The sequence below is a fragment of the Brienomyrus brachyistius genome, chromosome 2, assembly GCF_023856365.1.
Source record: "Brienomyrus brachyistius isolate T26 chromosome 2, BBRACH_0.4, whole genome shotgun sequence".
NCBI classification, from domain to species: Eukaryota; Metazoa; Chordata; class Actinopteri; order Osteoglossiformes; family Mormyridae; genus Brienomyrus; species Brienomyrus brachyistius.
The window spans coordinates 26,355,092-26,381,769 of NC_064534.1; the positions used below are offsets into that span (position 1 = coordinate 26,355,092).

At 38.8% G+C, this 26,678-nt stretch overlaps 1 protein-coding gene across 2 annotated transcripts; it reads left to right on the forward strand.

Annotated features, from left to right (window-relative positions):
* The first annotated feature begins 372 nt into the window (after positions 1-372).
* Positions 373-26,406, forward strand: LOC125722840 (protein FAM219A). 2 transcript variants are annotated; one of them, XM_048999026.1, is made up of 6 exons: positions 373-755; positions 12,587-12,686; positions 20,587-20,689; positions 21,064-21,144; positions 22,134-22,209; positions 22,697-26,406. In XM_048999026.1, the coding sequence occupies exons 1-6, from the start codon at positions 696-698 to the stop codon at positions 22,853-22,855; spliced, it is 579 nt and encodes a 192-aa protein (XP_048854983.1). In that variant the 5' UTR covers positions 373-695; the 3' UTR covers positions 22,856-26,406. The 2 variants fall into 2 exon arrangements, with proteins under 2 accessions (XP_048854983.1, XP_048854985.1); XM_048999028.1 differs by having other exon boundaries at positions 22,134-22,188.
* The last annotated feature ends 272 nt before the right edge of the window (positions 26,407-26,678 follow it).

The window sequence follows — 26,678 nt, forward strand, 5'->3', positions numbered from 1 at the left end:
CTTATAACGTAATTCTCTAACCATCTCTTATTTTAATAACCAACTACGAAAGATACCAATCAGGAGCGTCACTAGACATTTATGAGAAGGAGAGTGATACCTTTATTATATCTGATAGAAATGGCCCACACAGGGGCGTCAGAAACATTATCGGGGGACACACTGGCATAAAACTAATATTTTATGTTAAATGTGAGGGGGGGTGGTCGAAACGAATAATTATGAAATGTGACAGGGACACGTCATCCTCAGATTTAATGGCGGCGACGCCCATGGGCCCACATTAATGTACATTTATTTGGGGGGAGCTGAAGCCCCCTTAATATTTCCCTCGCGCCGCCCCTTATGCCATCAGATTTATTTTTCAGGCAAATACACAATCATTGCCTGCTCCGTATATTCAATAACAAGTGAGTCAGACGAAGACACTCATGAATAAGTAATCGAAGGGCAATTGGGCATCAGAGGCGACGCCGTGATAACGTGAGATCGGAGGCTGAGCGGAGCTGCCGGACCCGGAAGTGAGACGTCGCTGGATGGATGGAATGAAGCAGCAAACGGAGCCGTGCTATCGCCTTTAGCTCAAAATCAGCCACGATTCCCAGTTTTTATGTAATATATACCTGTATGCGCATAGACACATTCGTGGTAGATCAGCAGCTACGAAATAACTTTCACAAGAACGCGCTGCCAACATGATGGAGGAAATCGATAGATTCCAAGTGCCGACGGTTCACTCGGAGATGCAGCCCCTGGTGAGTGCGGTCGCAGCCTCCTATACGGCGTCTCCGCTGCCTGCCATCACGGCTGCATCCATTGAAAACATTTATTTACGCCTGGCTGCTTAACATTTTATTTGTCGTGTCGTGGAAAGAAAACGACTGATGGCCGTAAATGAAGCAGAAACTTAGCACGATATTAAAACGGTGTCGTTGCGCATCAGCAACCATCTGCTCCTCTAAACCGAGTGCGATGCGATGGGAACCCACATCTAGTGTGTGTGTGTGGATCGCCAGTAAATTTGTAAAATAAAAATAATAAACCAACGTGACCAGTGTATTTTGTATACGGTGTTGTTGCTAACTAGAGTCGGGTATTGGATTCCGTTTATTATTGCCGAAATGTTGTCATATTAGATTTGTTTCATTGTTTCGCCGTGCGTGTTCCTAGGTGTACAGATTGTTTTACATCGGGGTGCGGAGGGTTTGCTTTGCCCAGATGGAGCAGCCAGGATAGGCGTCTAGGCGGAGGCTGTTCCCAATGTGACGGTGTCGGGTTAAACCAAAAGAAAGCAAAAAGGCGTGAGTGGGCAGACAGTGAAATCATCTTCGCGATTCTTTCACTTAGGGATTTGTCGTTATTTTACTTAATTATGCGGAGGTATCCATCCTGCTTAACGGTGCACCGTGCATCCTTTCATCACCTCCTCTTACATTTATGTCTGCATCGCTGACTTGAACAGGGTGTTTCACGTCGACAGGCTCCTCGCACTTATACTCGTGCATATAGGTGATCTGTCACTGCAGCCATATAAACCTGTGATTTCGCTCCCCCCCGCATTGATCTCCCTGTTGCAGTATTGCCCTGTTAGACGGCAGTTTGTGTGGAGCATCCCGACTGTAGGCCTGCACTTTAGGGTGTAAGCAGGGATTCCTCCCTCCTTGTCGGCGTCATCCACCTCCCTTTCACAGCCGGCAGTACTGCACGTCTCCTTTGCTCTTTTCTGCCTTGTGACTGAGCTTCCCCTGCGAAGATGTCTTTGAATGAACAGAACTGAAAGTCATTCCCCTTAATATTTAAAAACCTTTTCCGCAGTTAGTATTCTATTTTTTTTAATTGACCCAGCTACAGCTGTTTTAAGTAGTGGTCAAATGATTAGAAGTGTTGCAGTAATTGGTACTGGAAACTGAATAAAATAAATCACATTTTTTTTTATTAAGGAAATGTTTAAAAAGTATTAGCTCAGACTAAGGACAGATTTTAAAAAATTAACATATAAATAACAATATTGTAAATAGTCTTTTAGCAGCAGTTGATTCCCTTTTTCCCTGCCTGGGTTTCCAGAGTGAAATGCAGATACTCCGGTAGGATGTGGTTATGAGTTCACAGTGATGTTCCTATTGTAAAGGCCTCAAATTTCAGTTCTTGGATGTGTTGACTTGATTTACTTGTAACCTTAGTTAAAAAATTTCCACCCAGTTATAGTGATTTTTAAATTCGTTCTACAGTACTTAATGCATTAGACTTAGTGCTTTAATTGCATTAAAATACACTGTAAATATAATTGTAATATTTATTTATTATTTGTAAGTTAATCCTTGAAATGCATAACTGGAACAGTGTCAAGCGTTTTGAATTTAACAATGAATATCAATAGAGTTCAATTAATTGAAAGTTTATTAATGAGTTGATAAGATCTTTGTCTGCCTTAGTTTTGATATGTAACCTGGTGCTGGGAGTTAATTACTTTTTTTTTTTTGTATCTCCATGTGATCTTTTACTTTACTATAAAGTTGACTCTGCATTTTGTGGTTCCAATTACTTCTATTAATATCCCCAAATAATTTTTGACATGATGTCATAGTTTGACATTTGAGTGTGTTTTCTGATTTTATGAGGCTATTTGAAAATATTTCTGAATGAAGTGAAGCTGGTAAATGCACCCAGCTTTTCAAGATGGCCTTCTCAGTCTGGATACCAGTGGTTTTGGGGAGGCTTGGATACCCTGACAGATTCAGGGAGCCCTGCACTTGAAAGGGGGGCATATAATATGTAAAATTATACGTAATATTCTGTGGGGGGAGCCATTTTGTCAAAAGGGCCCAGGATGTCTAGGTATTTGTCATATGACCGATCTTCTCCTATTGTATCGTTGGTATATCAAGTACGATCCATCATTCTATAAATCTGTACATGAAATGTCCATTTGAATAGCACAAGTAGGTATAGATTAATATTTTTAGTTGAGTATTCTGTAATTTACTCGTTATTGAATATGACTCATTTGACTTATGAAATGATTAATATATGTTTGTTTGTTAAAATGTGGGGCGGCATGGTGGTGCAGTGGTTAGCACTGTTGCCTTACACCTCTGGGATCCGGGTTCGAGTCTCCGCCTGGGTTACATGTGTGTGGAGTTTGCATGTTCTCCCCATGTTGTCGTGTGGTTTCCTCTGGGTACTCTGGTTTCCCCCCCACAGTCCAAAAACATGCTGAGGCTAATTGGACTTGCTAAATTGCCCGTAGGTGTGCATTTGTGAGTGACTGGTGTGTGAGTGTGCCCTGCGATGGGCTGGCCACCCATCCTGGGTTGTTCCCTGCCTCGTGCCCATTGCTTCCGGGATAGGCTCCGGACCCCCCCGCGACCCAGTAGGATAAGCAGTTTGGAAAATGGATGGATGGATTGTTAAAATATGTGATTGATATTATTTTAAAATGTCATCTTTTTCCCATAATCCTTTGGTCCGTCTCAACCTTCAGGTTTTCTTTCCCGGTGTTTCTCGAGGATCACAGTGAAATTCATATGCTTCAGTTGCAGGGTAGGGCTTCACGAAATAGGACACAGTGTGTCTGTAGCAGAAAAAAAGTTTGCTGTACAACACAGTAGCTTTCAAACTATTTCAAGAAAAACTTTCATAGACCGGATACGATCTTCCCTGCTGTTATGTTATAAATCTATCATGGCTGGTCGGCCACAGATGGGGTTCCAAGGCCTTATCATTTAATTGAGTTCTGTGAAATTAAGTGCAAGCATCAATCTGACATCTGCTGCTCAAAGCTGAAGTGTTCAAATCCTCTTGAAAATAAGCTGGGTCAGCAATGGAACACTTGACAAAGTAGTTCGACATTTACTTATTTAGGTGATGTGTGTCACTTTGGACAAACACATTTGAGGATCTGAGAGCAGTGTCTCCCAGAATCCCTTGCACACTCGGGGTTAAGAGCCCAATGGTGATACGAGTATCTGCTAGTCACAGGATTTCAAATCATGATCTTCTGTACATGGCACAGACCTCTAACCCAATCAGCTGCACACTGCTCCAAGTCTCCCATCCCTGCTCATCAGCTTCCCCACCTCCTGAATCATAAGTTAAGCTTCACTGACGACATACTAATTTGAAGCACCGCCCAACTTAAATCACAGGACCGAATGCATTGGTAGCACTCTATACTGCCAAAGCCAATAGAGGGTATGTGCATGACTTCACAGTAAGCAGAAGTCACTGCGCTCACACCCACTGAGTGGCAAAATGACTGAGTAGCAGCATTAGCGTTCGTCTTGAATGCTGCTAAAGCGCATCTAAAATGAAAAAGCACTATTGTGGGGTTGATAGTTCATATTTATTCTTAAATTGATTTGTACAATCTTGGAAACAGGGCAACCATAATTGAGCATTATACTATTACTTATCTATTAATTAACCACAAACTAAGTGTTAGTTACATACTGATCTCATGTTAATTTATCGTTAATTAATTGTGATGCGTGTTTTATCTCAAGCAGTTTCTATATTTGTTACTATATCTGTTAATTCTGTAAACCTTTGTGAAGTACTGAAGGAACTACTGAAGGAACTAATCATGAATAACAAGTGAAATACTGATTATGTTTGTTCGATATTAATGAATTGTGACATGTTTTATCTCGGGGCGTCATGGTGGTGCAGTGGTTAGCACTGTTGCCTCACACCTCTGGGTTGCATGTGTGTGGAGTTTGCATGTTCTCCCCATGTCGTCGTGGGGTTTCCTCCGGGTACTCCGGTTTCCCCCCACAGTCCAAAAACATGCTGAGGCTAATTGGAGTTACTAAATTGCCCGTAGGTGTGCATGTGTGAGTGAATGGTGTGTGAGTGTGCCCTGTGATGGGCTGGCCCCCCATCCTGGGTTGTTCCCTGCCTCGTGCCCATAGCTTCCGGGATAGGCTCCAGACCCCCCACGACCCAGTAGGATAAGCGATTTGGAAAATGGATGCATGGATGGATGTTTTATCTCAATTAGCACCTATATTTTTGTACTTCTCTACTTATTACTTCACTAGTAATTGAGTTATTACTAAGTATTTCTGCTCCATCACGTAGTTACCACTTTTTACAAACTCCTGAAGACTAAAGAAAAGAGAAGCTATCAAAGGTAAAATCATACCTTAAGTTATATAATGTATTGACTGTAATTAAATATTAAGCGCCTTTGATTAATATTCTTTGTAACTGAAGTCTTTGTCAGCATTCATTAAAAAACATCCATGATAAGCTTTGTGTTCCACAAAGTGGAGGGCGGTTAGATAGTGTGTTAGACAAACCCAATTTCCCTTATATGGGGCTGCTCCACAAAGCCAGATAAAATAAGTTTCTGCAGAATACGTTGTCAGGACACCCGATTCCTGGCCACATAATGTCCATTGTCCACTTTGGTAAGTTGTACAGATCCCTGTCGAGTCCAACTGCCTTTAATTTAAGGCAATCAGCAGTCTTCTGGCATGTTTTACCGCTCAGTCCATCTGAAGGGGCGTGTTCTGGTGGGAATGTGACGCCAATGCATATCCTGTTTAGTGGAGGTGGTGTAACATTGTAGTTAAGCAGAGTGTAATGTAGGTGGAGGGTTAATTCCCATGTTTTTTCTCAGCTTTTATAGAGTAGTGTTGCCTATTAGGCACAATGGAACAGATGTATTTTTAAAAGGCTGTTTTTTTTAGTGTTGTATATAATGAAATATGTTTGTGGCTGCTTTTCATTTGCATATTATCAATCTACATTCACAGAAGTCTTAAAAGTAACCAGAGAATCCCTTAAACGCCACCTTATTAAATATTCCTCGATTATTTTAAGTACTATACTCAGTAGCCAGTTTAGTGGATATGTTTGCTTGTTAACGCAAACAGCCGCCTTTACATAGCAAATGGTGGCTGTGTGTAACTTGTAGGCAGGGTTAAGAGGTTCAGGAGAATGGCTCGATTTATTATAGCTAACAGGAGAAATATGAGTGCAAAAATGACAGCTTGGTTCAACAGTTGTATGCAGAACACACTCCTCTACCCAGTGGTTCTGGTGATGAGAGGCCCAATACCCTACTTGCTAGCGAAAGTAACCGCTGACTGTTTGTATTGCATAAATCAAACAAACAAACTCTTGTGTGGGGAAAAAGACAATGGATTTTAATTAATTTATTTGTATTCAGAAAAATATTGGGCTAATTATTTAGCGGTTGCTTAAATGTACAGTATTCTTGAGCTACAAACATGCTGTGTGTGGTACAGTTGCCTGAAGGTAAAGCTGTTCAGTGTTAGCCAGGTATTATGTGTTGTCTGACCAACTCGCATGCAAATACAGTACAGTTAGTTCTCGCTTTCCAAGCTCCCGATTTACAAGGTTATATCTTTACAAGAATAACAAAAAAATGACGTGACCCAACGCACGCTGCCCAAAAAATGCTCTCCGTGGCCTGACAAACTTTTCAGATACCTTTGGCTTGCAAAATATCTGACCCTGCATGCCTGATTTGTACCTTGCACATAGCATTGCACTTCACAGCATATTTTATGATGGTGCCTGATTTGTACCACTTCGTTTCACAGCCCAACCTGAGCCCGGTAATACACCAGATTAATTGTACTTGCGGATTGTGAGCGATCTGCACCAGCTCAGAATAAGATACATGAAGGAAAAAAAATCAAAGTATGAATGTTTATTTTAGAAAAGAAATGTTTATTTTCTTCCAAGGATTTATTTGTTTAAATGTGCATATTTTTTATTAAATGTTAATTCTACTGATACATTTGAGAATTTAATTTTTTTTGGCTGGAACCAAAGTTGTCATTTTTATTACATTTCTATGGGAAAACACCTTCTGCTTTACGAGATCTCAATTAATGAGTGATAATTTGAAATGAATTGGCTCATGAAGTCAAGACCTACTTGTAAACCTTTGTTAGATTTTTGTAGCTCATCAAACATTATGAAGGTAAACAAATCCAGTGGATACGCTAACACTTTCTCCAAATGTCTGGGTGCTTCATTTCTGTGTATTTGGGACAGGGTTTGGACTCGGATGCTCGTCACACACTTGTTATGAGGCAGAAGACGCCTCCTATCCACCCCAGTGAAATTTGCTGGAGGTGCCAGGGTTAAGGAAACGTTAACCTTTCATCTTGTGAATGGAATACCAAGACCTGCTGAAGTACCCTCCAGACCAGTGTAGGCTTCCAGTGAGAAGTAATTATGCTCTATGATTCTTAAAAAAAAAAATCCACTAGTTATGGGGTAAAAAAGCCGCCTGTAGTTTTATGGGCTTAACCATTGCGGTATTCCTCCTTTGTGTTGTAGAGAATGATTAGTGATAATGACACTGAGATATATATTTCAGTAATATAATATAGATATAACAGATATTGTGGGTGTTTGTTGTGATTCTAATGTACTGATTGGACATCTAAGATTTGTTTTACATGCATGGTAAGTCTTTTGTGATAGCTGGCTTAAGCTAAGGCGATAACAGAATTCAGCATAATTAAATGTCACTCAGCTGGTTTTGTATTGGAGTGATTCCTTCAAGTAAAATTTACCTCTACTACAGATGACTCTGTGAACGTGTTTAATATTAATTGTAAACATTGTTTTTGGCTTTATTTAAGTACTGTACTAAGTAGCCAGTTTATTATTATTTTGGCATTGTTAATTAATTTTCTTATTGATCAAGTTCTTTTTGAAGACTATTTGCATTAAATCTGTACGCCACTAACACAATGTCAGATACGTTGCTAAGAACATTATAGCTTTTAATGACAAGTACAGGCTTTTGCCCATTTTATGACTGTATTGTTTTAGTATAGCTTGCTTGAGAATTATCTAACATCCAGATTTTTTTGTGCTGTAGGCTTTAGCTATGAAATGACAGACAGAATAATAGTGTTTTATCTGCTAAGATTCTGCATCTACCAGTGTCAAAACCATTTTCAGCTCTTTTGGAAACACAATCCACTTGAATGAATAAGTCACAGGAAACAATTTAAAATGCATGTGCTCTTGACTTTTTATTACAGCTGCTGGTAATTTGAGTGTGTGTGTGTGTGGATCATGTTCCTCACAATGTAATAAAAACCCGTTTTTTGATGTTTTGGGGACCATTTTTCATGTCCACACAAAGATCTGTGAACGCAGTCAAAAAAGTAAAAATGCCTTGTCTTGCAAAGTCTTGCGTTTTGTTTGGTTACTTATGGTTAAGGTTAGGGCTGGGTAGGGGTTAAGGTCATCATGTTGGGATTAGAGTTTTCCTCATATAAATGAATGGAGAGTCCCCACAAAGATATAATTACAACCTGTGTGTGTGTGTGTGTGTGTGTGTGTGTGTGTGTGTGTGTGTGTGTGTGTGTGTGTGTGGTTTCATGAAAATGTTTTACCATCTAACTTCTGAGATTTCGGGTGGAAAATGGGTCAGCTGATCACAAGCAGAAAAACGAGATACAGTATTGTAGATGCGAAGGGTGAGGAAGACCACAGATGGCTGAGGTTGAGTCACATTACAGTTACGCTGATTTTGTTGACTGTAGGACATGCTTAAATTCTTCCAATGTGGGGAATACGTGCAGTAGATCATTTCAAGGATAGGCAGCATGGTGTGTTAGTGAGTAGTACTGCGGCCTAGCACCTTAACGGTTGCGGATTCAATTCTCACAATTTTACCTCCTTATCTGGGTTTCCACTGGTTACACTGTTCAGTTTGGGTGCAGTGATGTCATGTTGTGTGCTCGTGTGTTTGAGTGAGTGCACTGTAATGAAGTGGCAGTCATCCAGGCTGAATTCTGCCTTTGCCCAGTGCCTCCTGTAATAGCTTTCAGGCTTATTGCAACTATGTATTAGATAAGGAGTTTTAGAAAATAGATTAACCAATGGATGTATGTAGGAATTAAGTGTGTTGTGTCACTGTTACAAACAAAACATATTAAATGCTCACCCTGTTTCAGTTGCAGTGTCATAATAAACAAAGTTAGACCTTATCATGAATGAAAACTTGCATATTTTATTCAGTTCTGTCTGTCAAAAGAACTCTGGAAATTCACAACTTGTGGCTTTTTCATTTGCTCCATGTCCCTTATTTGCCACAAGCTGACGCTATGTTAGTTCAAAAAGAAATTCACAATACTGCGCTTTCCACTGCATTTGGTGCTTTAAAAAAAAAATAAAAATCTAAAGGTTGGTACTGCTTGTGTTGGTTTTCTGTTGGTGTAAAAACTGATGTCAGCATGTAATGACATCATCACAATGCAAGGCGGGGTATTCTCACACCACAAGGACCACGATAGGTGGATGGGTTAGAGATCAGGCTTTGTCATGCTGTTCAGACATTATAGCACAAGGAAGTTTAAGCGTTGCTGAAACCATCTTTTACTCTATCATAAGAAACAAAACTTAGCAACCTTTGCAATTGGAAAGTTGTTCCTTCTCAAGAGCATCTAGTATATGTTTAAAAAATCAGTTTCAAGATTATTGCTGCTGCTTTTGCACAAGCTCTGCATGCGTTCTCTTAGCCTGTCATAACCTTTATCCTTTGTCTAAATCATTCTTTGATGGTTTTGTGATTTGTATATTATATTAAATACTTTTTATTTCTAGTGTTGCTACCCACAAACATCTATTATTCCTACTAGATTGCAATTAAAGCTTGGTTCTCTCCATTTGTCTCCATTATATGCATCCATTATTATTACTTAAATTTTTTCTTGTTATTTTATCTTTTTAAAGAATTTCCCCTGGGATCAATAAAGCTTATCTTATGAGTGTGCCCATTTTCAGCTGTTACACTGATCATCTGTAAATTTGATTATAATCTCGAATAACAATCAGAAGACATTGGTCTTATGGATTGAGGTCTCTTGGTCAGAAAGTCCAACGTCCAATTCAGCATTAATCCGTTAGTTCCATATGTATTTATTTTTTTATTGTCGATTTGAATCTGCGGTGGGTCGACATGGTGGTGCAGTGGTTAGCACTGTTGCCGCACACCTCTGGGACCCAGGTTCGAGTCTCCGCCTGGGTCACATGTGTGCAGAGTAATAAAAACCCAGTAGGATAAGCAGTTTGGAAAATGGATGGATGGATGAATCTGTGGTTTTCTGCAAAATCCCTTAATCTTAACTTGAATTTGCTGTTCACCTAAGGTTAATAATTAGTTTTTGAAATGAGGCTGAGTTTCATTATTTTGTGTCAATGTATAGAATTAGTATGCTGATTGTAACAATCTGCTGTGTTGTCATATTACTTTTTTGAATTTGATTTCAACCTTTGAACCTCAAATATGAAATGGAACTGGGTACCAGCTTGGTACTTTGGGAATCTGGGATGACTTTCTCTGAAGCACATGATGATTGTAAGATGCTAAGCTTTAAATAGAGAATCACCACAGACAAAGGATGTGAGAGAGCAAAGACAAACAGAATTGCAGAATGTCTGTGTTTTGTAACTCTGATAACTCTGACATGTAGAGTTCGCACAAAGAATTTGGGATTAATTGTTAATGGCAACCAATAATTTTGCCTCCACGTGAGCTTTTTGTGCACTAGAGGATTTTTTTGTACAATGTGACACTTGCAAAACTGAGCTTTAGAGAATTTGATTGGCAGTTAATGCATCTGCCTCATGTTAGACTCCAAGATTTATGGTAACAATTCTCTAACTGTAATCTTGTATATTTTATGCTGTACAGTTTGTTGCTTAGTTGGTCTTCTATAAATACAGTATTATCAATATTGTTTGATCTTTACGTCACCATATAAAATATACCTCACTACTAGTATTATATTGGTAACATTCACAAAATAACCTTCACATTCTTGTTTTTCAGCTGAAGTATAGTGCAGTATATTTTACATGGTAAAATTGAACACAATAATGACAATAATATAATCATAAAATTAAAACTATATATTTAAGCTCTAAAATGTGAAGTGTTGAAGGACAGAACTTTTCAATGCAGTTATTTGTTTCTTCATGTGCAAACCTGGTTAGTGTTAAACCTTAAAAGAATCTGTAGCTAAATCCCAAAAGAAACCATCCTACCGTTCTGTGCTTATAAACGTCTCTAATGACGTATTTCTTTTGAATTTTATCTGTGCAGGAAGCCACTTGCAAAGCCTTTGACAACTGAAGCCTCAATCTTTATTAATACATTTACTCTAGAATATGGTGTCAGCTTTTTTTTTTTTTTTTGGGGGGGGGGGGGGGAGATTCAGTGTGCTCCCATACTCCCCATAACCCTCCCACAACCTTCCTACAGCACTGTCTTCTATAAGCTCAACCAGTGTTTGCAGCAGTTCCTCTAACCTGGAATCATTTGCCCAGTGACGGAAGTCTACAACCTCCACCCTGCGACTGTTCCATGTCTCACCAGTAGGGGTGTAATGAGTCTCCAAATCCACAGTCCGGTTCATACCTAGGGGGCGGGGGGAAATGACTGGGTTTTACTTATCGCCAAACAACTGTTATTATTCATCTTGAGCTAGTGAAATTAGCCTAGCTATTACTACAGGCTTAGCTGCTTGATCATGATTGGACCAAAATAGTTGCATGACACACAGACAATAAAAAAGGCGTGATCTGTGATATTTTCAAAATATGCAGGGTGGGGCAGGAAATCAGTTCTGTTAGAAATTGCGATTCTTCAAGGTGTATGAGAGTTACACTATTTGTAAACATTCATTTAAATGTAGGTTACTGAAATTATGTAGTTCACATTTGGTGCTGCTAATATTCTTGCCCACACAGCCTGATTTTAAGAGACTGACATGCGTGAGGTTGGCACAGAGCTGTCATGAATGAGTAATTGTGTGCAGAGACTTTTCCTGCACCATCTCAATTTAAAGCTACAACTAACCACAAGTGTGTGAAATGTAAACTTTCATTGAATACCTCTACTTTTCTTCCCTGTACACTAAGAACAGTTTCTAAATTAACTGAACTATGTACACCTTTTGTTTTAACCTCCTTCTTTGGGTTTCACCTCATTCTGTGTCTTGTACTTTCATTGGCTGTAGCTCGTCCCCACACTTGTTGCCAATTGCAACACTTTTCGCACTACAGGATTTGGAGTTGTAGACTGGTCCGGATATTTAGCCTGCTAGATATCTGACTGCTATCTGTAATTCATCAGTGACTCTGTCCAGGTGCATCTTTGAACTAATAACAATCCAATGCTGATTTTCCAGCATCAAGTGAACCCCAGTAACGTTGGTGCTGAAATCCTGTAGTGTGAACCTAGCAATATTTATTATTATTTATACCGTGGTTTTGGTCTCGTTCTCAGAACCATTACACCATTATTCACCAGTTCACATGGCTCAACTGGGTTTAAAAATCCAAGTATAAGGCACTAACAACGATATAAATAAAGGCGGTGGAGATAGAATTCATAGTGGATATAAATACAAAAAAAAAACTTGTTATTCCAGATGAAATGCTCTGCATGTATTTGAATAGTTTTTAATTACTTCACTTTAAATAAAGAAGTTCCCAGTTAGCATCACTTTGCTATTTGCCTTCATGGTAACTTGTTCTCAGAGTGATTATACATTTTTTTCCCCTTTGTTGTTGTCTCCAGGACCCAGCGACTTCTTCCACCTTGGAAGGTGACTCTGACACGAGGGAAGGGGAGTCTGTAGCTATGAACTACAAACCGTCCCCGCTACAGATGAAAATAGGTGAGCTCGCTGTGCCTTGTGGACGAGTTCTGTCTGTTCCTTATCGTTAACGATGGCTTAATAACGGAGCACTTTGCAGGATAACGCAGTGCTGCCTGTTTCTTAATCTCCCTTTTTTGAATTAATGGCCGACTTTCAGGTTATAACAAATTTGACGGACGGGGCTTGGCTCTGCGTGGAATATTAAATTCTGTCGTGTGTTAGCTGTCAGGTTGAGGGAGAGCTTTGGGCACATTAATCACTTTGCCTAGTTCCTCGGTGTGCCTGGAAAGACAGTTGTGGAAAACACGTCGACCATGAGTAATGTTTGGAATTCGACCAGGAGAAGGTGTTTGAGTGGGTTTGACACCAGTGCCACATTTATAACCTCAAAGCATTTAGATTCAGTGTCGGTAAAAGGCATCACCGAGGTCTAATGTGGTGAGAATGAACATGTTCTGATGTTAATTTAAGTCGTCCTTTCAAGGTATCGGGCGATGATGTCTTCTATCTGTAGCACAGAACTCCACGCTCGATAGGATTTGCGTTGATCTGTCAGACAAACGGTGCCTCTCCCCCGCTCGCCTCTCAGTGCATGCTGGTCATGTGGCGGCGTTGGTGGATTTGGTTTAAACCTGAATTTTTTGACTTGACAGTGGGTGAGAGTGGCACAGTGCCTGTCTGGGGAGGGCGTCACATTAGGGGTGAGCTTTGTTCGTGTTCTTGCTACTCCGTTTAGGTTATGTGTCGTGCTGAATCTGTGTGTGTGTGTGTGTGTGTGTGTGTGTGTGTGTGTGTGTGTGTGAAGAAGCATCTGTATGCCTCTGTGCCATGAAGACCAAAGTATTACGGCTGGATTCGAAACCGTTGCAGAGGCTAGATTAACAACTGCAGTTTTGTCTTTGCTATTGTTTTGAATCTTTTTCTCAGTAGAAAATTTTCATTCTGCAGATTAAGCCATCTGTGTCTGTAACTCTGTTCTCCTGTTCAGCCTTCTGCCTTTCAATGTATTTTATGGTAAATAATGTTTACAGCAATACGCTGAATACAGTACAAGATGAACCGTACCGTATATTTTAATCTTTGACTAGTTATGCTTGGTTAGGGTCCCTTTTCAACCGGTTTATTTTTCTCTCAAAGCCCCCTAATTAAATCATCTGATTTAAATCATTTTAATCTATTCCTTTATTTTTATGAAATACGTTTTTTCCACATTTTGCTTGTTCTAAAGGTAAATTTATAGGTACAAAAGCAGAATATAATTCTCATTTTTGTCAGTGTTCTGCCAAAACTTCATAGTATCTATAGCTGTTGTATTTTACTATGTTGTATATTACATTAATTACATTTGTACATATCAAAAAGTGGTGATGAACTAACCAAATGCCTAAAGCAAAATTATATAAAAGTAATCTATTTGCAGTTTTCTCCATATAATTTCTGTTTATTGAAGATGCCTGCTCAATCTACCGGGAAGAAAATGCATTAATGTATAATGACACGGGTGCTTTTCACACAAGTATAAGGTATATTTTTGGATTAAGGGGCTGTTTTCCCCCGTCACACTGATCATTGCTTTGAAAATAAGCCACTGTAGCGCTTCCTGCTAGCGGGATGGTGAACAGAACCACAGGATACTGGGATGGAAGGAAGGGAAAGGGGCTTCATTTTGGTACCGGAGTTTCAATAATAGGCTGATGAGGAACAAAAACAAAAGGCAGGCATTTAATGTCAGTGCAGGGAAAATGAAAGAGATGGCAAAAGGGCCCATTCAGCCTGAAATAGTACGGGATCCGGTATCAGGGTCTAGTCCTGTGTTTCGGGACAGAGAGAAAATAGAATCCATCATTGCACCAATTGCGTTTTCCTTAGCTGATCCTGATTTAATTTGTGTTTATTTGTTTGTTTGCCTGCCTGTTTTTTTAAGCCTGACCTGCTGATATCGAATAATTAGCGGACTAAACACTTCTTTAATGAATTTCGCTTTCTGCAAGCATAATATTTTGGATAAAATTTCCAAAAAAACAAATGAATTCACGGGTGTCAAATTAAATTACGGTAGGTAGTTCCAAATGTATTTGGAGTAGTTACTCAAACAACGTTTTCTTCACATCTTACTGCAAATGTTAGTCCAACACTAACAAATCTCTGAACAAACAGGCATGTTTCTCATAAATCTTTTAGCATACCTATCACAAAATATTATTGGGGGGAGAGAAGGTGAGCGGCATGGGACACAACTGGATGGAATGAGTTTAAATGAGTTTGGTGTAGGGGTGGGCGATATGGCCAAAATGTCATCCATCCATCCATTTTCCAAACCGCTTATCCTACTGGGTCGCGGGGGGTCCGGAGCCTATCCCGGAAGCAATGGGCACGAGGCAGGGAACAACCCAGGATGGGGGGCCAGCCCATCACAGGGCACACTCACACACCATTCACTCACACATGCACACCTATGGGCAATTTAGAAGTCCAATTAGCCTCAGCATGTTTTTGGACTGTAGGGGGAAACCGGAGTACCCGGAGGAAACCCCACAACGACATGGGGAGAACATGCAAACTCCACACACATGTAACCCAGGTGGAGACTCGAACCCGGGTTCCAGAGGTGTGAGGCAACAGTGCTAACCACTGCACCACCATGCCGCCCCCCCCAAAATGTCATATCACAGGATTTTTGGTTATGGCCACAATCCACAATATTGTGATTTTTTTTTTTTTTTTTTTTTGGAATACATGTAGTAATGTTCAATAACCATTTAACCAGCAAGTCTGCACTTACTGCTTGTGGCATTATAATAATACACTTAATTATTAAGGAATATGAAATACTGTACATAGAATCTGACTCGTTTTAGAGAAGTGCTTTATTTTTTACTATTAAAGTTTCAAAAGTTTTGTGCGGGTCAATATCTGCACATTTCTGCACTCCGTTTGCAACAAATACAAACATAAAATGCATAAATAAAACAATTAAATTCAAAATCTTACATTTATTATTTAATTGTTAGTAAGAAGTGTTTAATTACTTAGGTAGATGTTGAAGACGCTGTGCATGGCCAGATAATCCATGCATTTCCTTGCGAGTGCTAACATTTCAGGTGGTGAAAAAAATTGTACACAGAGTATCCGTACAAAGTTGCAAATTTCAGTAGGCTGGTTTATGTTGGATTTTGAAAATACAAACCATTTCCGCTGAAAGTACAGCCTGCTTTGGAACCATGATGTAAACATTATTCTGCGTATTCGGACAGTGTATTCAAACCATGTGTTGTTTACTCTGTGAAACGTGAAATATTTTAGCAGTCTGATGGTACATTTGTTTTTTTTTTCACCAAGTTAGCTAATTGGTTAAAAAAGATCAATTACATTTTTAGTTCCTAAAAATTGACTGAGACAAATAATTGACAAGTGAGATATACAGACAGCACTGAGATGTTATGCAGGCTGAAGTCACTTTGTTTTACGTCTGTGTTTTCATTGTAGTTCTGTATTAGATTCTGAATGCCCAGGCAGCGTGTAGTTGATGGTTGCCAGTTTGTTTATTATTTTAATTACAAATGTTAAATAGTGCAGTTGTAACTCGGCATTATTTGGAAGCTTGACTTAACCACACTTATTCTTAGTCACGTGTTTCTAATGTTCTATTTGTCTTACATGTACGTTTCTATGGAGAAAACATCAGCTCATACAATTGGTTATATTTAGACTGATTGGCTGGTTGCTGGTCAGAAGCCATCAGGGTGAAAACCAGCCATTTCCAGTTATTGGTCGATCATCAGAGCATCCATAGTAATGTATGTGCAGTAACAGGCACAGATGAATTCTCAAATGTCATCATCACTACCATCTGATATATCATCTTGTGAGTAGATCACAAGATATGATTTGTCTCCCCAAAATAATATCAAATAACATTAGAGCAGCAAAAGGTTATATAGACAATATTAAGATAGGTATGATTGAGTCGAATTATAGGAATTTGGTGACGAATAATGTTCAGCAATTCACCTGCAAATACGCTGCCTTATGAGCTACACATTTCTGGTCACCTCTTTTACATTTCAAAGGAAAGTGTTCAGCATTTCAGCACGTTTAGCATGGGAAGCAGACACTTAGCTTTTGTTGGCCACAAGCTATGTGATGGTTAAGTCTTACCCTGTTCAGGTTACAAATTTCTTTGAGAAGAGCAAGACCCCCATAACTAATGTAATATTAGTTTCCACATACGGTATGTAGCTTAAATACTACAAGTCGTGGCCATAGGTGGAAATTAGTGGGAGAACATTTTAAAATGGATTTGAGAAAACATTTCTTTACACAGCGTGTAGATTGATTATGGAATAGTCTTCCTGCTAGTGTAGTGCAAACTAAAACCCTGGGTTCCTTTAAATCAGAGCTAGATAAGATTTTAACAACTCTGAGCTATTAGTTAAGTTCTCCCCAAACAAGCTTGATAGGCCGAATGACCTCCTCTCGTTTGTAAATTTATGTTCTTATGTATGTTCTTATGAAAACCCTGAAGATGGATGGTACCAGTTTATTGTGTTTTTCATCTAGTTGTTTTTGGCCCATGAAATTGTGTGGCAGGTTTCTGATATTTTTATTTATGAGGCCCTTGAACATATAAATTGACAAGCATGACATTTTATATTACATTGCCTCTGTTTCAGCACCATGGAGAGGGGATAGATTGACTAACAGGAAAACGTGATAAATGTTTCAGTACACAATGTAGTTCTAAATGGGTTTTCTACATTTGTGCTGTTTGATGTCATGCTGCTTTTCAGTCAGCAGTATGAACAACCCAACTGTCAGCAACTGGTGACTCGTCAGCCTTAGACGTAAGTATCACATCTCAGTGGTTAGCCCTGTACACTCACATCCACTGTTGTGGGTGTGGTTCCTACTCACAGCTCTGAGTGTGGAGATTGTTAGTTCTCCCTGTCTCCATGCACAATCCAAAACCATGAGAAACTGGCATCCATATTGCCATTTTGAATGTGTGTGTGCCGTTTCCATTGGCAGTCCATCCAGGATGTCCACCACTTTGTGCCCCATGCTTCATGGGAAAGGCTTCAATCTCAACATAACCCTGTACTGGATAATGAACTGGGAATGAACATTTTAGTGTTTAATATTTACGGTTTGCTGTAGTGGGTTGGTGCCCCAACTAGGGTTATTTCCTGCTTTGCACTCGTAGCTTCTCGGGTAGCTTCTGGGGTAGAATCTGGACCCTTGCAACCTTGCATAGGAGAAATGGGTATGGAAAGTGGATGGATGACTATTAGGATTTAATGCTAAGATGTTTGGCTTACAGATTAGACATCCTGTGCAGAGGTTGTTTTATGTTGTGTTAAGAAATCGGAAAGGTCCATCCTGATCTATTCCTGCAAGGGAGAAATTGGTGGTAGGTGGAGGTGGCCTAAGTTGGGTTAGACTTAATTGCATGATTTCTTGTAATAGTGGGAAGATATTAGCCTCTTACTGGAGCTCCTTGTTTTCCACCTCTGACCAGTTGTTTTAATTGATTATTGAGGAAAATAATAGGGATAATTGCCAGCAGCAGCAATAATTAGCTATCTTATATAAACGACTTAATATTAATTGAAGAACAATATGGGGGACTGGGGCAGCTTTGCACAGTTGGTTTTGACAATGTCAAATAAAATCTCTTTCCAAAAACATGAAATGCATGTGTAATTTTTGTATTGGTCTTTCAAGAGAGAAATATAATTTTCACTAAACACACATGTTTGGGCAAGAACATGATATGGCTCTATAACATCACAAACTCGGCTGCCATAACACGGTTATGCGTTTATTTCTTTGTTTTTGCTGATATGCATGCGTATGCTTTGACTCTCCAGGGATTATAATGTTTAATTTTTGGTAAATTATTAGTTATGTGTATTTTCGTGTTATAGAATGCATTACGATGCCGAAACAAGGGATAAATGGTTTATCGTTCAAATCGAAATCGCAATTTCAAACAACGCGATTAGCCAATGGCAAAGGCTAGATTTAGGATATGCATTATACAGCATGTCTGACCCGGGGCTTAAAACTGTCAGGAGAACAGACTTACAAATTCATGCTGTGCTCCTTGTGTGACAGTCATTCTCACCAATCAGAGGTGCTGTGATCCTCGCGTTCCAGTCACGCTCGCCAATCAAAAGTGACCAAAAGCCACTGGTATACGCCCACAAACAGCAACCATGTGAAACCCGAGGAACAAGTTTACATTTGTGGTGCGAAAAAATATTGATGCTGCTGCTGAGCTATAAGTGAATTACCTACTTATTTCATGGTCAGAGTTTCGCCGCGACCTCCTTTAACCGCCAGACGCACGTACTTCTGCTCTTCTTCGTTTTTGTTAATGGGAAGTCGCAGTAGCATACCGCTCAGCCATCAAGAAAACAGTGGAATAGTCAGTAATCCTCACGGCATCAGAGTTGCTGTCACCCCGAAAAAGACAAAACCCATAATACAGTCATATATTTTAGTACTCATTGATTTAAGTATTGGTGTCTATAGATTAATATTGTGAAATTAATCTTAATTCCACACTGGTAATAAAATAAAAGCATCGCTTTAACGGAAATACCAAAAGAACTGATCACTTTAATTGCTATTACAGTTGGTTATGGGCGGTCTTATTATTTCGAAAAGATTTAACAAGTGACACTTATGTTTTCTCATATTTGTTTTATATTTTTCGGAGTAAAAACGCAAAAGGAATGACAAGACGCTCCTGCGAAAACAGTACATTTTACTTTTCATTTCAAATAAAATGCAGGGCTGCCAACTGGTCAGCAGTCTGGAGTAAGATTTTCAATTAGATTCAAGTCTGCATACATATTCGAATGCATTTACATATATGTAATAGTTTCATTACTGTAAATAGTCTGCGGGGTTTGTAATCTACCCCAACGCTTTTGATGTAGTTAATTTTAGGTTTATAATGGAGTTTTATATGCCGTAAGATTTCTTCCCTGAGCGTGACTGTCACGCCAGATGCGTGAGAGTTGACAAACCCTGGAAAGGTACATTTTTTATTATTTCACCAGAATTGATTTGTATAAAAAAATAACATTAATTTATATAGCAAAAGCGGAAACTTCGACCAACATGAAATCACCAATAAACTGGATCTGTTTATACAGCGTTTTATAAAATGCATAAAGCGTTTGAAAACTTTTCAGCTGTAGGATTTTAGGACAGAGCAGCCCCTCTTTTAGGAACATTACGGCTTTTTGGTTGAGAGCGTTAGATTTTCAGCTGTTATTAACTCCAATGGCACATTAGCGCAAACAAAGGGCTGCATACACCGAAGTACGTCTTACTCGGAGATTATACTGTAGATTGACGTTCATTGGCGTGGGAAAACTGTGGCTCTACTGTTATTAAGGGTCCAAGCAGCGTTCCCTGCAATATCTTTATATTTGTTTCTTTTAACTGGAATTGTTTTGTTATTTATCATTATTATTTAATTTAAGGTAGCTTTTGTGATCATTGTTATATGCTTGATTGTTCTCTGCTAATTTAAAATGTAATAAGTACATATTGGAAGAAATTCATATGTTTAAGTTCTCATCCTTGCATTAGAATGTAGACTAGTTAATATTTTGATGGTATCATGTGATAATGCTGTGTCGTATGTCTTAAGTGTATTACACACTTAATATGAACTTGAACTGGAGCTTGACATATTAAAATGTTATATCGCAAATCAAATCGTAATTGCAATATCTGTCAGAAAAATCGCAATTACATATTTTTCCCGAAATATATTCATGTGCGTTTTGAAAAGAGATCACAGAAAATCCGGTAACAATCTTGATGCGTGAACATTGTGGCAGCATTACAGTGTGAAGCCTGAATAGGTTTGGTCTAACGACAGTGTTTCCTCTGGTAGAGAAACAGAGAGAGCTGGTCAGGAAGGGATCCCTGAAGAACGGGAATGTGGGCAGTCCAGTGAACCAGCAGCCCAAGAAGAACAATGTTATGGCCAGGACACGGTGAGGCCTGTTGTTTTCATTTCACGTCCCCTTTTGCTGCAGACTAAAAGATACATAGCATACATCATCGTCATTTACTGCAGCGCAATTAACAGATAAATGTGGAAGTAGCCGTATGAATTAAAATCATTTGTGGATTTAAAAATGAATGGCAGTGTTATGTGTCATGCAGTAATGATTTGCATGTTTACTGGACGTAAGAGCCAAAGAATCCATCAGAAACTGATAATGGTTCAAATAGTACTTTAAACTGTTGGGGGGTGAAAGATCTACAGGGAGTTTTTGTTATTTACTTTTGATCTCATCATTTTCCCTTTAATCTTTACTACTTGTATTGGTTTATTTACTGTCTAATTATTGTCGCTTCCAAACAGGCTGGTCGTTCCCAATAAAGGCTATTCCTCTTTAGACCAGAGCCCAGATGAGAAGCCATTGGTAGCACTGGATACAGACAGGTATCAGACTCATTCTTGCTGAATAAAGTTTCTAATTTAGGATGCATCCGCAGCCCTTAATACATATTGTGATGTTTGATCTTGTATCTATTAAATGTCTGCATGTTATTCCTTGGTTTCCTCCGGGTACTCCGGTTTCCCCCCACAGTCCAAAAACATACTGAGGCTAATTGGAGTTACTAAATTGCCCGTAGGTGTGCATGTGTGAGTGAATGGTGTGTGAGTGTGCCCTGCGATGGGCTGGCCCCCCATCCGGGGTTGTTCCCTGCCTCGTGCCCATTGCTTCCGGGATAGGCTCCGGAACCCCCGCGACCCAGTAGGATAAGCGGTTTGGAAAATGGATGGATGTTATTCCTTTTTGACGAAATGGTGTCCTCCTTAGTTGAGCGACATATATCTGGTTGATATCCGAAACCTTTTGGTTGTTTCCATGTCCCCTAGTAGTAAAGCATCTCCTTCCCATGACCACCATGAAGTTCCTAATCTAAAAATCATTTTTTTGATATAACTGGGCTTTTAGGAAACGTAAAAGTTTGGGTCTTTTGAATACATTGTTTCAGATCACTTCAGGGTCATGCATCTAGCTTTGGTCAAAGAAGAAGTAAAACATTCATCCACTAGATCCTTTAAAAATATATTCCAGACTACAGGCAGTGTTTGTAGAGCCTGTTTACTGAATGCTTCACGCGCAATTAAAAAAATAATATATTTAGATTAATGACTAACAAATCATGTCTGATTCCTTATAATCTGAGGATTGCATATTTGATAGTTCCTTTCTTTGGGTGAAAGACAATCAAGTCATGTAAATACATTCTCCTGGATTTGGATGTAAACAATACAATTAGTGTAAAGATTTAGAAAAAATTAGTAAAACAATTAATTTATTGTATGTCATTCTTGCATACTTACTCCCTGAAAAAAACTATCAGCAGTAGAAGAGAAAATAATTAAAAAAATGACTTTTGTTTCTATTCCCTGCCATTCAGTGATGATGACTTTGACATGTCCAGATACTCTTCATCAGGGTATTCCTCGGCTGAGGTGAGATTTCTGAATGGCCAGGTAGCTATACACTTGAATCGTTCAACTGTACTGACGTGTTTATAGGTATATTACAGGTATGCATCGTGTTGTAGCAATTAAGACTGCCTGAAACCTCGGTCAGTTTTCCCTCCAAAATAACGTTGACATGGTTAATACATCAGTTGCATGACGGTACTAGCATGAAGGCAGTAAATGCTAGCTAGCTTAAAAAACCAAGCACCCTCCTCAGCTATATTAGATCCATTTAATTTCAAAGCTCCTTAATTTTGCACATTTTGAATGAGTGTTAGCCAGGAAAAACATGCCATCTGTGCAAAGGCCTTTATCGCTAAGGTCTTGATGCCATTTACCGTTGGTTTCTATCCTAAACTCTGCATTAATTGATGCATCAGTATACACTTAGCAATGGCTAAATGTGCTTCACTGCAGACGTACTCTTTACCTGTAAGGATAGAGACAGTTGATGCAGTGTTATCAATATGGGAATTTCCTTTCGCCTTTGTAGCAGATCAACCAGGATTTGAATATCCAGCTGCTGAAAGATGGATATCGGCTAGATGAAATACCAGACGATGAAGACCTGGACCTCATTCCACCGAAGTCCGTCAATCCCACCTGCACCTGCTGCCAGGCCACCTCCTCTGCTGCCTGTCAGATCCAGTAGTTTGTGTCACTCCCCACATCTGCAGTGAGTTTACTTTGCCACTAGGGTGGCAACAGTGAGCCAGGGGTGGGTGGGGGAGGTAGGGGGTTGCAGGGCACCTGTATGATGATCACATGAAAAAATATCAGTACAAAACTTGCATAAAAAGAAAAAACAGAAGTGAGTGGAGACACACTCTTAGTGTTGGGAAAGTTTGGAGGAATCAGACAGAGGGCTGCCTGGCATCATTCTCTTGCCAACACTGTAGAATCCATGTTTATAACATATATATTGAAAAAAACATCAAACAACCATGGAAATAGCTGAAACATTTTTACTTCTGAAACACAGACATACTGGGAACAAGCAACAATGAGAAGCCAGTCACCCTTTCAGCCGATCGTGTTTTCCTTTTATCCAAGGCTCTGTGTATCTGTACAAGTTTTAAAATGGACCAGGAGTGAGGGAGTGTGTGTAGCCAGGATTGAAAACCGTGACGGTTCAGGATTATCCAGCTGGTTGGTGCCCCAGGGTATTCTGGGTATCTGTAAGAATTAAACTGAAAGTATCACTGTAGCATGGACTAAGAGATTGCACTTTTTACTCCCCCCCCCATATGAAGATTTTTAAATTCCGTTAATATTTAAATAACTGTTTGGAGAAGATTGTATAAGTGTAACTAATTTTCCGCTTGACAGAAGGATACTTTTCTTTTCCTCCATCGTTATAGAAATACTAAATTGTAAGTCTGATGTAACTATTTTCTTTGACATATATAAATAAAAATGTCCTAAATCATGATTAAACCAAAGTAGCCTTGACTATGGGTTTAGATGCTTAATTTAGGATTTGCTTCCCAGTGTACAACTCCTGCTGCTTCCACTATTTAACAGTTCCCTGTTTAAGAAAACTTCAAAGGGACTCACTCCTCACAAAGGGGAATCACTTGAGGTTTGTGAGACTTGAATGTATGATATGTAATATGAAAGAATTGGTTTTTGGTACTATGTAGCCTACCTCCTGTGGGTATAGCAAAACCAGATGTGTGTGAACAGTCCATTAGAAGTTTATTTTACAACAAAGGAATCAGAGGGAATTTGTGGCTGATTTAAACATTTAAATGCTATTGTGTGTTCCCCTACTGGTGTGAATGGTATACATTGCATGCATTGCCTAAAATCCATTTGCTGCTGGCAAATGAAAAAGAAATGTTTTGCTTTTTTCCCCAAGCGAAATGTTCAGCAACCTTAGTCTTTGAAAATCCAGAAACACACCTTTTTATGATAATGGTGTAAAGAAGATAGAAATTGGTAGTTGATAACTTATAGGTAAAAATAATACATTATGTATTTAAAGCTTTTATAGCCAAGTTGAGCAAGATTTACTAAGGTTAAAAAAAAGAAACCTTAAAGTCTCTGGCAAATGCTACTGGTTCAGGGGTGGGTAATCTTATCTTGAAAGGGCCGGTGTGTATGTGGGTTTTTGCTGCAGCTCTATAATTAAATCACGTAATTAGAGGACTGATTGGCTGAAGAGTCCTCACACCTGGGTTTGAGCCGCTGACCTAAAGATTATCTCAGAAACCTGTATATGCTCTGGCCCTTCGTGGATAAGACTGGCCACCCCTGTACTAGTTACTAGTTAAATTTGCTAGGATCTTTCTCTTCAAACATTTAGATATAATTGCACAGTGGTCATATTTTTCACCAGTATGTGGTACACCAAACTTGGTATACCAAATCTGAAAAATTCTCTGAACTCTGCATGTGGCAAAAAAATGCAAATTAGAAATGATTTTTTCCCCTAAATTTAAATTTATTGGGTATCAAAATGTGTACGTGTGTGAGAGAAGCAATGGAATACCGGAGTCATAATTCTAGATTAATATTTTAACGGTAGTAAAATGGAAGCTCAAAGCTCTCAATGAGGAGGAACATTTTTTTTCAGTTATGGATCAGTGTAAAATTGCAGTTCTGTTACAGAATGTAATGGGCGATTGTCTCAAATTTCCTTTCAGTACTCTGTTGTTTTTTTGTCACACTGGGCCATTTAGCATTTTGAGCATGGCGGTGACCGTGGAATTATGAAAAATATGCAACGTTCATTCTGTATAACATTGGAATGAAAAGGTCCCAGGCAGCAATGCCAACCTGCAGATTTGTTCAAGAAGCATGATCAAAACCGTCAATTAATCATTTTTATTTTTTAAATCTCCGCACATGTCTTTGTATATCTTTGCACATGTCAATGGATAAAGCTCTCTGCCATAGAATTTGCTTTTCTTCTGTGTTGTATGAATTGTACCTGTAAATAAATGAACAGTTCTAGTGATGGAACTAGAGGGAAATTGATTACATTATACACATACACTTCCAATCTAAACCAATCATGTCATATTACACTCTTGCATAATTCAGAGAATGCATCTGCTTGTAAGATGAGGGAACTTGCAGCCCTCACCCCCACTCCCCCAAAAATTCCAGTGTCCATAGGTTGTGTTTCTTAAAGATGTTCTTTGGAACATTTGTGAACTTAGATTAATCTGAAGAGTGAGTAAAGGTTTCTTGGCGCCCCCTATCCATTTATTACTGTAACTTTCAAAGTTTAGAGTGTACCGGCAAACACAATCCACTAATGAATATATTAAGACCCAAAGGGCAATATGAAATTTTTATAGAATATATTTATCCTATAGTCAGTCCTGTAGCAGCTTATGTTTCTCATAAAGGACATTATCTGCTGAGTCTGTGTAAAGTAACAGATTCCAAACAAAATTGTGGCAAGTTTCCTTCAATACATGTTGTATATGGTCCACTGCAAAGTTTTTAAAGTATTACCCCTCAGCTATTTACTCTGAAAAGTACTTATATAACACATGCAGGAAGAGTAATTCCTATTGCTTAATATACTCCACTGCAACAGCAAAAAGATTCTATGTGCACTATTTATGTTATGATTAATATGTATATTTTTGCTTTTATTGCTCTTGCATTTAAGAAAAGCAATGTTTGAGAAGGTTTTGATATTCTGCATACAAGCAAACAGACTTCTCTCCTTCTGCTGGCTTTGTTGAACCAATTCCCAGTCTGATCACACTACCTTATGCAGATAGAGCTCAGTAAGTACAGATCATGTACCAAGGGTATCTCCCTTATCACAAACACAAAAGAGACTTGCTTAAACTATAATGTAAAAAAAAAACAAAAAACTTTTTTTTCTAAGTTTTGTTTTCTGCTCGGAGAATAGAAATATGATTAATTTTTAAATGGCTGTATTATGTTTTTTGGGGTTTCTTGTTGGCTGTTGTCCTCTAATTTATTGAAATTGCATTCATATTTTCGACATTCAGATATGTTCGCAGCCCGAGTATGCCTTACATTTTCAGTTTTAAGGGTCTTGTACATTAATGCCACCATTTAAATTTCAAAAGGGATACAAAAATGTTTCTTTTTTAACATAGAATTACACCAATTTTTATTATGGTTTAAATATGTAAACATTTTCCATACTGGTATTTAACAGTGTTATTGTTCTGTGTAGTGTAATATATGAATAAATTAATGCAGCAACAATTGTCAGATTTTCTGTGATTTTTGTTCCGTTGTGGGTTTTCCCCCAGAATGTTGAATATAAACACTACTCAACTGAAATACAACATTGCTGAAGGTTTCCTGGTGGTGTGCATGAGCTAAATCATTTATATTAAATAGTATTCATTTATTCTTAATAAATCAATAATGCATCCTTTTCAGATAGATGTATAATCTCATCTTCATTAAAAATAAACAACTCCGAAAGATTTAATTTGTTGGTCATTTGCTACGTTGTTTTAGCTAGACATGGA

Bases quoted from the DNA above. Each gene is read 5' to 3' on its own strand.
- LOC125722840 (XM_048999026.1), top strand. From the start codon at position 696: ATGATGGAGGAAATCGATAGATTCCAAGTGCCGACGGTTCACTCGGAG. The intron at 756-12,586 runs GTGAGTGCGGTC...TGTTGTCTCCAG, and splicing joins ACTCGGAGATGCAGCCCCTG to GACCCAGCGACTTCTTCCAC. The intron at 21,145-22,133 runs GTATCAGACTCA...CCTGCCATTCAG, and splicing joins GTAGCACTGGATACAGACAG to TGATGATGACTTTGACATGT.